General features: G+C 47.0%; 1 protein-coding gene across 1 annotated transcript; it reads left to right on the top strand.

Moving 5' to 3' along the window:
- Positions 1-2906: 2906 nt before the first annotated feature.
- Positions 2907-11207, top strand: LOC132592024 (zinc finger protein 883-like). The gene is made up of 6 exons (XM_060273953.1): positions 2907-3004; positions 3877-4370; positions 4568-4649; positions 4934-5016; positions 7152-7278; positions 9937-11207. Exons 2-6 carry the CDS (start codon positions 3969-3971, stop codon positions 11199-11201), a joined length of 1959 nt encoding a protein of 652 aa, XP_060129936.1. The 5' UTR covers positions 2907-3004; positions 3877-3968; the 3' UTR covers positions 11202-11207.
- The last annotated feature ends 829 nt before the right edge of the window (positions 11208-12036 follow it).

Genomic DNA, 12036 nt, shown 5'->3' with positions numbered 1-12036 from the left:
GAGCCCTAGAGCATCTGCTTGTAATGCAGAATGTCCCAGGGTCAACCCCTGACATCTCCTGCAAGGACTGGACGAAATCCCTGCCTGAAACTCTGGGGAGCTGCTGCCAGTCAGTGCAGACCAGGTGTCCTCAAACTATGTCCCATGGGCCAAATCCAACCCGCCAGGGTCCTGAATCTGGCCTGCACAGCCATCTCAGAACTCTCCATGTGCCCAAGGCTGAAAGCTTCTTGCCGCCCACACAGTCAGTCCCCACGCCGCACTGAAAGGCCAGGGGGACGGGGAAGTGTTGTCTCTTGGCTTGAACAGCGAAGTTGAGGATGGTGGAGGAAGGCAGACTTGGGTCGATTCGGTTTCATTACCTAGACGTCGTCGTTAAAGGTGGAAGAAGGAAATATAGTCCTAATTTTGTGAGTGTCACAGCAGTCTTTCCACTCGTGATTTACATGCTCTGAGAGTTGGGATCTGTTTTGATATTTTAAATTTAAAAAGGGTGGAGTGGACCCAGATATTGACCATCTCATGAGCCCGGGGAGCCACATTCTGATTGAAGGAGGCCAGGATTAGCCCCCAAGGCCTGGGGTGTCACTTCCTTGTACAGTAGTAGGACTTGGAATCCAGGAGAAAACTCTTGGAATAGCCTTGCCAGGTGCTCAGGGACAGACTCACCTGTCCCCATGTCTTCCCTTTGCACATGTGCTGAGGTTGCACATCCCTCCCCAGGGGTGATTATTGGAGAGACTCAGACCTGCCCTCCTTGCCCCCCACTCTACACTCTCAGATGTGGAGAAGCCCTCCTTTCACAAGGAAATGACAGCCTGACTTTTGCCTTTCAGCTGCTGGAGGAAGATCAGCTGTTCCTGCTGGAGGTGATTGAGAACTGCCAGGCAGCTCAGCTCAGGGGCTCCGAACTCTGAAGTGCTCCAAGCAGGAGACGGCCAAAGCCATCCTGGGGAGTGATGGGTGGTGTGGGGGACCCCCATGGGGAAGTGGGGCAGGGAGGGGCTTTGGGGGAGGGATGGGACCCCTCAGACCTGCTCCCCGCTGGCTGGGCTCTTTGCCCCCCACTCTGCAGTTGGTGGTGGTTGATGAAGGATTAGGCGAGGCCTTCAGTGGATTCTTATATTCTCAATTTCTTGTTTTGATTCTTATTTCATTTATTACTTTTATTTTATTGATTTATATTTTAACACTTTATTTTATTTTGCACAAAGCAGCTCAGAGCCCTCCTTCCCCCTCACAGCTGTTGCTTTTGTTTTGGTTGATTTTCTTGATTTCAGTCCGCTGAGATTATTGACACGGGTGAGGTTTTTCCATGGTTATTTGTTTTTTGGTTTTTATTTTTTTTATTTTAATATTCTTGTTCTTTATTTTATTTTTTCTTCTTTAGTTTAATATTTTTTATTTTACCTTTTTATTTTGTGCACATTTGTGCCTATTTTGTATATATATATATATAAATATATATATTTCTTTTGTACATAGAGTACAAAATACATCACACCTGCACTGATGAATCCTGTCTCCTTATCAGACAGCTCCTACCGGTAGCACTTCCCAAGACTGGCCCCTGACTCTGAGGCTCTTTCCTCCCGCAGGACCTCTGAGGATACGCCCTCTGTGACAAATTTAAAGGGAAATTGTATGGCAAGTTGCAGAAGAGTAAAAGGCTGCGTTTGAAAAAAAACACAAAAAATGTGGGGGGGGGGTTTGGCCTCCTCAAATATTTTATTGGGTGGGGGGCAAAGACCCCTAGTTGGTGCCTATTCCCTACACCTACATGTCTCAGGATGGTTACAACATCAAAGCACAAAACACCACATTTTAAAAGGGCATTAGATGTCAATCAGCCAAAGGCCTGGTTAAAAAGGTGCCAATTTGCCTGGCTCCTAAAGCTGTATAATGTAGGGTTATCAGATGTCCCTGGTTCCCAGGGACAGTTCCGGTTTTACCAATCTGTCCATGGTCAAAGATGCCAGTGGGAAGAGGTGCTGTGGCCGATGCTGTTGCCAGTGCGGACGGACGGGCTGCGTTAGACGAGCGAGAACATTCCCCCTCCCGCTCCCACCCTCCTCCTCCTCCTCCTCCTCCTCCTCCTCCCCTTGCTGTTTAGGCGGAAACCTTGCCCCAAGGGCTGAGGGGAGACGCGGAGGGTGCCGGCATATGGTTTATGATGTTCCTTCTCAAACGTCCGAATTTGAGAGGGGTGCGGATGCAAGGAAAGGATCGCTGATGGCAGTCATAAAGGCTGGGTGCTTTTATTGCCCAACCAAAGGAGACACCACCCTCCCGCCTCCTCGCTTGTAAATAATAATAATAATAATAATAATACTCAGCCACATGGTTGCACCCTCTCCCCAAACGTTCTCCCTATTGCATTTTTCTCTGCCTGAAGAGTCAGACAGAAAATAGGGGAGGTTTGTATTAAAATAGCTTTGGTTATCTATCTGTATTCCTCATGGGCCTTTTTCTGGGATGACCTGACTCTCTGTCCTCTCTCTACCCCCCCTCTTTTTGTTCCTTCCTTCCTTTTCGGTGAAGCTTCCAGGAATCCCAGAAAGGGGGGGGCAAACACACACACACACACACACACACACACCTCCCTCAGTTCCAACCATCCCATCTTAATTTTGCTCTTCCCCCCCCTCCCCACCCTTCACCCATAACCAAGGAACCTGGCTTTGGTTGTCATGTAACCCCCCTCCCAGGAAGCCCTGACCCTTTCCTCTTAAAAGCAAAATTTATTGATACTGAGAATAGAAATAAAAATAAAATAAAAAGCCGAGGTTCTGTCAAGCGAGAGGGGGCTGAGCTGGACGCCCTCGGCTTTGCAAGAGTTAAAGGGATCTGAGCTGCCTTCCTAGAGAGGACAGGAAGCAGGCCAGGTCCTCCAGAGCCAAGGCCCCTCCCTCCCCAGTCCTTTCCTGCAAGGAAGGGGGGGTGTTGCTTTGGTGTCTCTCCTGCAAGGGCTGCATCGCTGTCCCCTCCCTCCTGGGATGATCTGGTGAGTCTCCTCCCTCCCTCCCTCCCTCTCTCTCTCCCCCCCCCCCAAGAGAGTGCAGTGGGGAGACGGTGGGGGTCTCAGGGCTGCAGCAGGGGAGGGTGCGGGGGGAGGCTGATCTGCTCATGCAGTGGGGGGGGGGGGGACACAAAGCCAAGTCAGAGGATCCCAAATTCCAAGAAATCTCCCTTCTTCAAACAAAGGAGTCCATAGGACTTTAACTCTTGCTGGAAAACCAGCCAGAAATGAGCACTGCTACTCACAAAGCCTCCAGGAACCTTGGCATCAATGGCTGTGTGTGTGTTAAACAGAATAATAATAATAAATTACCCGCCTAAATTTCAAGGGAGATGTCTTTGGCCCCGCCCACTTGGCCCTCAGGGGGTTGGCCAGATACATACCTGGCCCTCAGAGCAAAGAAAAAGGGACCCCACCCCAGGTGTCTGTCTTGAGAGTGGCAGAGAGTCCAAGTGCAAGAAAAGGAGACAGAAGGGGGGCTGGGGAGCAACTCCTGAGGACCCCCGAGTGAGGACCCCCACAAGAGCCAAGCATCCATTTTTCACAAGATACAAATGATTCCCTTGTCAGTCGGTTCTGACTTCATGCACTGACTGGAAGGCAGCAGAAACCAGGTTGATTAATCTCACAGAAATCCCTTCAGTTGCCTCCACATTTTGCATTACTAGAAGGCTAGAGACTTATTTCTTCTCCTCTTCCTCCTCCTCTTTCTTTTCAAAAAGATAGCTCATGGTCTGGGATGTGGTGCAGTCCAGCCCTGGTTCCCAGCAAGACTCATCCCATGCTTAGTCAAGGATCCATTCCCCCCCTCCCCCGTCCTTCAAATTCTGTAACAGAACAATGTATTTCCTTTGCAGGATTTCCTAGACTTTTTCATTACAACAGACAGAACTTGGCAGAAGACTAAAAGGGTTCCTTCTGATCTCTAAGAGGCTTCCTGAGAGCACAGATGGATGAGCAAGACTCAGCTGGCCCTGGAATAGGAAGAGGCCATGCCATCCAATCTGGGAGCAGTGGGGGATTCTGGGAAAACCCAGTGCAGAATACCCTGGGTGAGGAGGACACCCTCTGCTCAGAGGTGCAGAGCCAGCAGTTGAGGCAGTTCTGCTGCCAGGAGGCCAAAGGACCCCGAGAGGTTTGCAGCCGACTCTACCACTTTTGCCACCAGTGGCTGAAGCCAGAAAGGCACACGAAAGCTGAGATGCTGGACCTGGTGATCTTGGAGCAGTTCCTGGCTGTCCTTCCCCCGGAGATGGAGAGCTGGGTGAGGGAATGCGGAGCGGAGACCAGTTCCCAGGCGGTGGCCCTGGCCGAAGGTTTCCTCCTGAGTCAGGCAGAGGAGAGAAAGCAGGTGAGAGAGACTTTCCTCTGGATACTCCCAAGGGGCTCCAAACAGGACAGAGAATATCCCATAATGGTCTACTGATGGCCCATCCTTTTTCTGGGAAAACATGCATGGAATGAGATCTCACACCCTTCAAGTCTTTGTCATTGTCTTTCTATTTTTTCCTCACCATTCTCTCTTTTGAATCCTTGTTTCTTCTTCAGGGAAAGGATCATTTTGCAGAAATGGACCTGGATTCCTGTGAGGCAGAGAGGCCTCCGTTGGACACCAGAGAGAGGCCGCTGGGTAAGGAGGAAGATGGTTTGTCTCCGTTTGGTCTCATTCTGTTGGTTTTCCAACTCATCTGAGGGTTCTTTTCATCTTGTTTTGGGGGGAGACAGTTGGGAACAAGGGTCCAGAGGAGGGGAGATGTATTTCTGCACAACAAACATATGAAATGGGCACAAACATCCAAACGCTCTCAGCAGGTTAGGCTTTCTCAAAGGCCCATCTGTAGTTAGAGATGCCCTGTTTCACCTGTGAGAAAAGCACGCACTCCTGGCGTCCTGATTACCTTTTTTCTCTTGCAGGTGACAGAATGATGCCGGCAAGACCTCCTGATCCGTCTTTTCATGGGGGCATAAGGGAAGCAGCGGCTGTGGAACCAGATCAGGTCAGGGGAAGCTGCCTTGTGGGGACAGAGGCCGAGGGATGGAGCAATGTCATGGACTGGTTGGGCACAGAGGAATGGTGGGAGGATGCAGCTGGGGAAGCAGGGAGAGAAGATGGCTCAGAGCCCAAGAAGTGGAGGTAGAAGAAGGATGGTTGGTCAGAGGGGGAAGAGGGAGAAGCCTGGGAAGAGGAGGTGTCAGAAGCTGAAGGGCTAACAGGGCTTAGTGAGCTGGGAGACACTGTGGCAGAATGCAGTCCAGATTCAGAGGCAGAAGAGGAAGGAGGTGAGTGGGAGGAGGGAGACTGAGAGGCAAAGGCGAGTCAAGATAAGGCAGATCCACCTGTGGCTCCCTCTCCTTTTGTCAGAAGCCACCCTCCCTGCTTGTCTATTAAGAGCCAGGAGACCCCCTGCATTGCAGGAATCTCTGCTAGATCATCCAAGACAGATGTCCACCCAAAATAGGCTTACCGTATTTTATTTGTAGATTGAGCACTGAATGCTAAAATTGGTTTCTAAGAAGTGGAGAGGGAGGAGAAATAGTGGCCTGGATTCACCTAACCAGCCCCAGCCGCTGCAAAATGGGGCCTGCCCCCCATTCCTCCCTTTCTCCATTCCCCCATGAACCCCTTGAATTTGACTAGGGCATTGTTGGGAGGGAACACCCAGAACAGCTCACGAGGAGGGGAGGAAGTGGATCCATCTATCAGGTAAACTGGAATGCTTGTGTAATAAATAATAATAATAATAATAATAATAATAATAATAATAATAATTTACTAGTGTATTTCAGCCCGTTCAATAACGGGTGCTATCTGTCCTTTCTGTCGGCGGTGAGGGGAGAGGGGCCCCGCTCCGCTTCCCCAAAACGAAAGGCGCCCCAAGAGCGGGTTGGCTCTTGATACCCTTCGCGGTCCCCTGCCTCTCCCTCCGCCACACCTGAAGACCCGCTCCTTGGCTTGGCTCTGGGCGCTGAATCGCACCCAGGAATCCATTGCAGCAGCAGCAGCAGCAGCCTCTCCTCGGCGAACGCACCGGCAGGCCCCCTCCTTCCCTCGCCTCCTCCAGGCTCGCTGGCACCCTCGGCAGCTCTTTCCTCGGCCTCGCAGGGCCACACCGCCCTCCGCCTCCCTCAGGGCCGTCACTGTCCCACTCCCACGGCACGTCCCCTCGGCCGCGGGCTGGAGACTGGGGGGGGGGTGTTCCTCGTTCAGGAAGGGGGGAAGGCTGGCGAGCCAAGGGCGAGTGGGGAGGTACCCCGCGGGGCATCTAGTTATCTAGCGGTAACTTCTGGGGGCAGTACAGCAGCGCCCGAGGGACAAATTTAAACACTGATAAGGGTCAAAGGTTTTGTTGTCGTTGCCGGGATTTTGTTTTTTTGTTTTTACTGGCTCGCTCTGAATCGCTCCTCCGCCCTCTTAAAGGCGATTGAGGCGGCCGCTCCGGCTGTGAGTGGATTGAAGGGGAGCGGCCGGCTGGGGGGGGGGCGGTCCTTTTGTCCGCCTCACCGCCTCAGCCTGGCTTGTCTGCCTGCTGGGCAGAGCGGGCGCCAAGCTCCCCTCTCCGAAGTGTCTCTGCGTCCAGTCTCTGCTGTCCAATCCCTGTGTCCCTGGGGCACATGTGCAGTAACCCAGGGACACACGGGAAAACTGGACCAGAGACACTTGCACTTTATAGGATACCCTGCCATTTGGCGGCTTCCAACAGAAGTATTAAAATACAATATTGAGCATTAAAAGCTCAATATTGTATTTTAATACTTCTATTGAGCATTAAAAGCTTTCCTAAAGAGGACTGCCTTCAGATGTCCTCTAAAAGCCTGGTAGTTGTTTATCTCTTTGACATCTGGTAGGAGGGCGTTCCACAGGGATGGTGCCACTACTGAAAAGGCCCTCTGCCTGGTTCCCTGTAACTTATGTAGGCAGAATGACTTGAAAAACAGAAGGTGGAGTACCCCCTATTTGCACAAAGACGAACACCCATTATTAAAACGCAGAATAAGCATCCAGAATTAAAATGTGCAGCAAAGCCATCCTATTGAAACACCGCTGCAATTTGCAGGAAGGAAACAACAGAGCATTGTGTAGCAGATCATATTGATGCTGTCTCAGAGGAGGACATTTCCCTTTTGCTTTTAGGGTCCAGTGTGCTTTGAAGATGTCTCTGTTCGTTTCACGGACGAGGAGTGGGCGTTGCTGGATCCTGACCAGAGAGCTCTGCATAAGGACGTCATGGAGGAGAATCGTGGGATCGTGGCCTCTCTTGGTATTCAATATATCATCATATGTGCCTGGAAATTCAAAAATTATCTCTACAGTCATACCTCATGTTACGTCCACTTCATTTTCCTTTTTTTCAGGTTGTGTGGCAACCCGGAAGTACTGGAAAGGTTTGCTTCCGGGTTTCACCGCTCACGCATGCGCAGAAGCGTCTCCTGCACATGCGCAGCTATGGCACTTCATGTTGCGGGCTTTTCATATTGCGAACGGGACTCCAACCTCATATATTTTCACAGAGCTCAACAGTGGCCCCTATAACACCTGGGAACCTAACACCTCCACAATAAACAGTGAATTACATTTCTTTTCTTTGAACAATCTTCCTCAAATTATTCCTTTTTCTACCACAATTGAGCTGGTCTGAACTGCCCACGCCATCTTAAATGTCAGCTTCAGAATTGTTAGGAAAGATAAGTAGCTTCAGGTTTTCTGTTTTTGTTTTTGCTTCTGTCAGTCTTGTGTTGACCAAAGAGACGACTGACATTGGAGATGGAGGGGATGCCATGACTGGGCCAAACAAAATTCATCCCAGAGAAGAGCTAGGCTTATTGAAACTCAGGTAATAATAATACAGTGGTACCTCGGTTTACAAACTTAAATCTTTTCTGGAACAGGACTGTTCTTAAATCAAGGTACCACTGTAGTAATACTAATAATTTTTATTTATACCCTGGCCATCTGGCTGGGTTTCCCAGCCACTCTGGGCAGCTTCCAACACATATATAAACAGGAAACATAAATCATAATAATCTGAGCCCATATAAAAAGAACATTAACTTTAAAATGAACAACTTATACTAGTGGCCAAAATTGAGGAAACCTTTTGTGAAAAGTGTCTTTATGAGGTTTAATGGCTCATAGCATCACTTTTGTGTGGAGTAATACCATAAGATTATGTATCAATGGAAAGATAATTTAATGAGAAATGTAATGCAATAAATTTTATGAAAGAGTATTTATTAGAACAACAGTCATAAAGAAAAAAACGTGAAACCTTTGGTAACCATTGGTAACCTTTAGCTTTAGTTACGGCCTTACAATGCCTTCCCATGAAGTGAACCAAGTTTATAGTTCTGCAGCTATAATGTGAAACCAAGACTGAATTATTGCCTCTGTTAATTGGGCTTTATTGCTGGGTTGCTTCTGACTAACAAGTTTCTTTAGTCGGCTCCATAGATTTTCGACTGGGTTAAAGTTTGGACTACTCCCAGTCCATTCCAGCAGTGGAATATTATTATCTTGAAAGCACATTTTGCACACAGCAGCAACATGACATGGAGCTGAATCCTGTTGAAATAGAAAATAGAAAATAAACTAATAAATCTTTATAAGTGCTTCATTATGTGGGAAAAGATCACCTGCGGAATGCTTCAGTTTGGGCTCAAGTATTTCATTCATGTATTTTGGGGCATTTACATTCCCAATAATGACACAGATTCTGCCCACACCTTTTGCTGCCACACAACCCCAGATCATCACACTATCTGGGTGTTTCACGGTCAGTGTAATGCAACTAGGATGTAAATCTTATCTGATTCGTCTCCTGGCGTATTTCATGCCATCATTACCAAGCAAGGAGATTTGGGTCTCATCACTCCAAATAACACTGTTCCTTTGTTCCGCGGTCCAGTTAACATGGGTTTAATCTTTTCAACCTTTGCTTGAGAGATAACAATGGCTTTTTCCTTAGAATTCTAACATTTAGACCAGTCCTTGCACTCAACTTCACATTACATTTCATTATGCACCTTTTCCTGCCTTTACCAGTCTGATTTTGTAGTGACTGAGTTTCCTTATCCCTCTTCAAAAATATAGAAAGGCCACCTTTGGTTAATTTCCCCCCAATCTTTCATCTAATTTCTTCATAACTGTAGCCTCGTTCACTTGATAGTACTATTTTACATCACTTTCTGGGTGACCAGGCAACTCTTTGTGTCATTTCTATAATTTTATTATGTTTTACAACATCACTAAATGAAAGAACACAAAAAAACCAACCAACTTGATAGCAATCACATAACACACTGACAAAAGTCAACCTAAGCAAGTTGTGCTTCCTTTTTCTGGTTACAGTGGTACCTCTACTTACGAATTTAATGCGTTCCGAACGCACATTCATAAGTAGAAAAAATTTGTAAGTCGAATCCCATAGGAATGCATTGGGAGAAAAAAATCGTAAGTCGAAGCAACCCTATCTAAAAATTCATAAGTAGAAAAAATCCTATCTAAACCGCATCCAAGATGGCGGACGGAGCTCCATTCGTAAGTAGAAACATTCGTAAGTAGAGTTATTCGTAAGTAGAGGTACCACTGTATTTGGCTATAACGTTTGATAGAATACGGGTAACTAAACAAACTTTGTTGTATTGCATTCTTGATTAAATTATCTTTCCATTTATATTTAATTTTATGATATTACTCCAAAAGAAGGGTTATGAGCCATCAAAACTCTGAAATACACTTTTCCCCAAAAGTCTTCCACAAGTTTGACCAATACTATCTATCAAACAAAGTAACATCAGAATCTAATAATAAATATATTGGTCAATGGTAAACAACACAGGTAATGAACACACACCCAACTCCCTTCAGTTCTTCTTCATTTGTTCCTGAGGCTCTAATCCCATTTTTGTTTCCGTTGCAGATTGTGATGAATTGGAAATCGAGAACAAAGGGGACCACGACAAAATCCGCAGAGAGGAGAAGCCACATAAAAATTTGGCGTGTAGAGGAAGCTGCAGTCAGAGCTCCCATTCCACTTCCCAGCAACAAAATCTCATCGGAAAGAAACTCTATCAGTGCATGGAATGTGGAAAGAGCTTCAGTCAGAGCTCCCATCTCACTTCCCATCAAAGAATTCATACAGGGGAGAAACCCTATCAGTGTGTGGAATGTGGAAAGAGTTTCAGGCAGAGCTCCCATCTCACTAACCACCAAAGAATTCATACAGGGGAGAAACCATATCAGTGTGTGGAATGTGGAAAGAGCTTCAGTAATAACTACTCTCTCACTTCCCATCAAAGAATTCATACAGGGGAGAAACCATATCAGTGTGTGGAATGTGGAAATAGCTTCAGGAGGAACTCCTCTCTCACTTCCCATCAAATAATTCATACAGGGGAGAAACCCCATCAGTGTGTGGAATGTGGAAAGAGCTTCAGTAGGAACTCCTCTCTCACTTCCCATCAAATAATTCATACAGGGGAGAAACCCTATCAGTGTGTGGAATGTGGAAAGAGCTTCAGTCGAAGCTCCCATCTCACTTCCCATCAATTAATTCATACAGGGGAGAAACCCTATCAGTGTGTGGATTGTGGAAAGAGCTTCACTGATATATACTCTCTCACTAAGCATCAAAGAATTCATACAGGGGAGAAACCCTATCAGTGCGTCGAATGTGGGAAGAGCTTCACTAATAGCTCCCATCTCGCTTCCCATCAGAGAATTCATACAGGGGAGAAACCCTATCAGTGTGTGGAATGTGGAAAGAGCTTCAGTCGAAATGGCCAACTCACTTGCCATCAAAGAATTCATACAGGGGAGAAACCCTATCAGTGTGTGGAATGTGGAAAGAGCTTCAGTCAAACCTCCCATCTCACTTGCCATCAAAGAATTCATACAGGGGAGAAACCCTATCAGTGTGTGGAATGTGGAAAGAGCTTCACTGAGAGGTCCAAACTCACTTCCCATCAAAGAATTCATACAGGAGATAAACCATATCAGTGCATGGAATGTGGAAAGAGTTTCAGTCGGAGCGACTCTCTCACTTCCCATCAAAGAATTCATACAGGGGAGAAACCATATCAGTGTGTGGAATGTGGAAAGAGCTTCAGTCAGAGCTCCCATCTCACTTCCCATCAAATAATTCATGCAGGGAAGAAACCGTATCAGTGTGTGGAATGTGAATAACAGAATCCATACCGTGTTTCTCATATTATAAGACATGTCTTATATTTATTTTTTCCTCAAAAAAAACACTATGGCTTATTTTTTAGGGATGTCTTATTTTTTTCCTCCTCCTCCTGCCGCGGCCGGCATTGCTGCTGCGCCTATCACTATGTCTTATTTTCGGGGTATGGCTTATATTCCTTGAATACTTAAAATCCTGCTATGGCTTATTTTATGGGTATGTCTTAAAATATGAGAAACAGGGTACAAAGGTCAGAAAAACCAGATTACCAGATTTTTTTCAATGAATCCAGGGTCACTTTTTTTGCAGCAGCCAAGGGGTTAAAAGACAGTAGCATCCGGATTATTAGTAGGGAGCATCATTTTGTAAACATGTTATTTCCTTGGGAGGGAGGTGGGTGTGGGGTTGGGTGGGTGGATTTGGCCCCCCTTTTCTTTTCTGGGATTCCTAGAAGCATTACTGAAAAGGAAGGAAGGAACAAAAAGGGGGGGGGTAGAGAGAGGCCGTCCCAGAAAAAGGCACATGAGGAATACAAATGGATAGATAACCAAAGCTATTTTAATATGAACCTCCCCTATTTTCTGTCTGACTCTTCAGGCAGAGAAAAATGCAATAGGGAGAACGTGTGGGGAGGGGGTGGAGCCATGTGGTGGAATATTTTTATTTTTATTTACAAGCGAGGAGGTGGGAGGGTGGTGTCTCCTTTGGTCGGGCAATAAAAGCGCCCAGCCTTTATGATTGCCATCAGCGATCCTTTCCTTGCATCCGCACCCCTCTCAAATTCGGACGTTTGAGAAGGAACATCATAAACCATATGCCAGCGCCCTCTGCGTC

Source organism: Zootoca vivipara, chromosome 4 (genome assembly GCF_963506605.1).
Source record: "Zootoca vivipara chromosome 4, rZooViv1.1, whole genome shotgun sequence".
In the NCBI taxonomy this organism is placed as follows: domain Eukaryota; kingdom Metazoa; phylum Chordata; class Lepidosauria; order Squamata; family Lacertidae; genus Zootoca; species Zootoca vivipara.
This window is presented reverse-complemented; position numbering and strand designations above follow the sequence as displayed.

Excerpts from the sequence above, each read along its gene's own strand:
- LOC132592024 (XM_060273953.1), top strand. The coding sequence starts at position 3,969 with ATGGATGAGCAAGACTCAGCTGGCCCTGGAATAGGAAGAGGCCATGCC. Across the intron at positions 4,650-4,933 it reads CACCAGAGAGAGGCCGCTGG|GTGACAGAATGATGCCGGCA; the intron begins GTAAGGAGGAAG and ends TTTCTCTTGCAG. Across the intron at positions 5,017-7,151 it reads CGGCTGTGGAACCAGATCAG|GGTCCAGTGTGCTTTGAAGA; the intron begins GTCAGGGGAAGC and ends TTTTGCTTTTAG.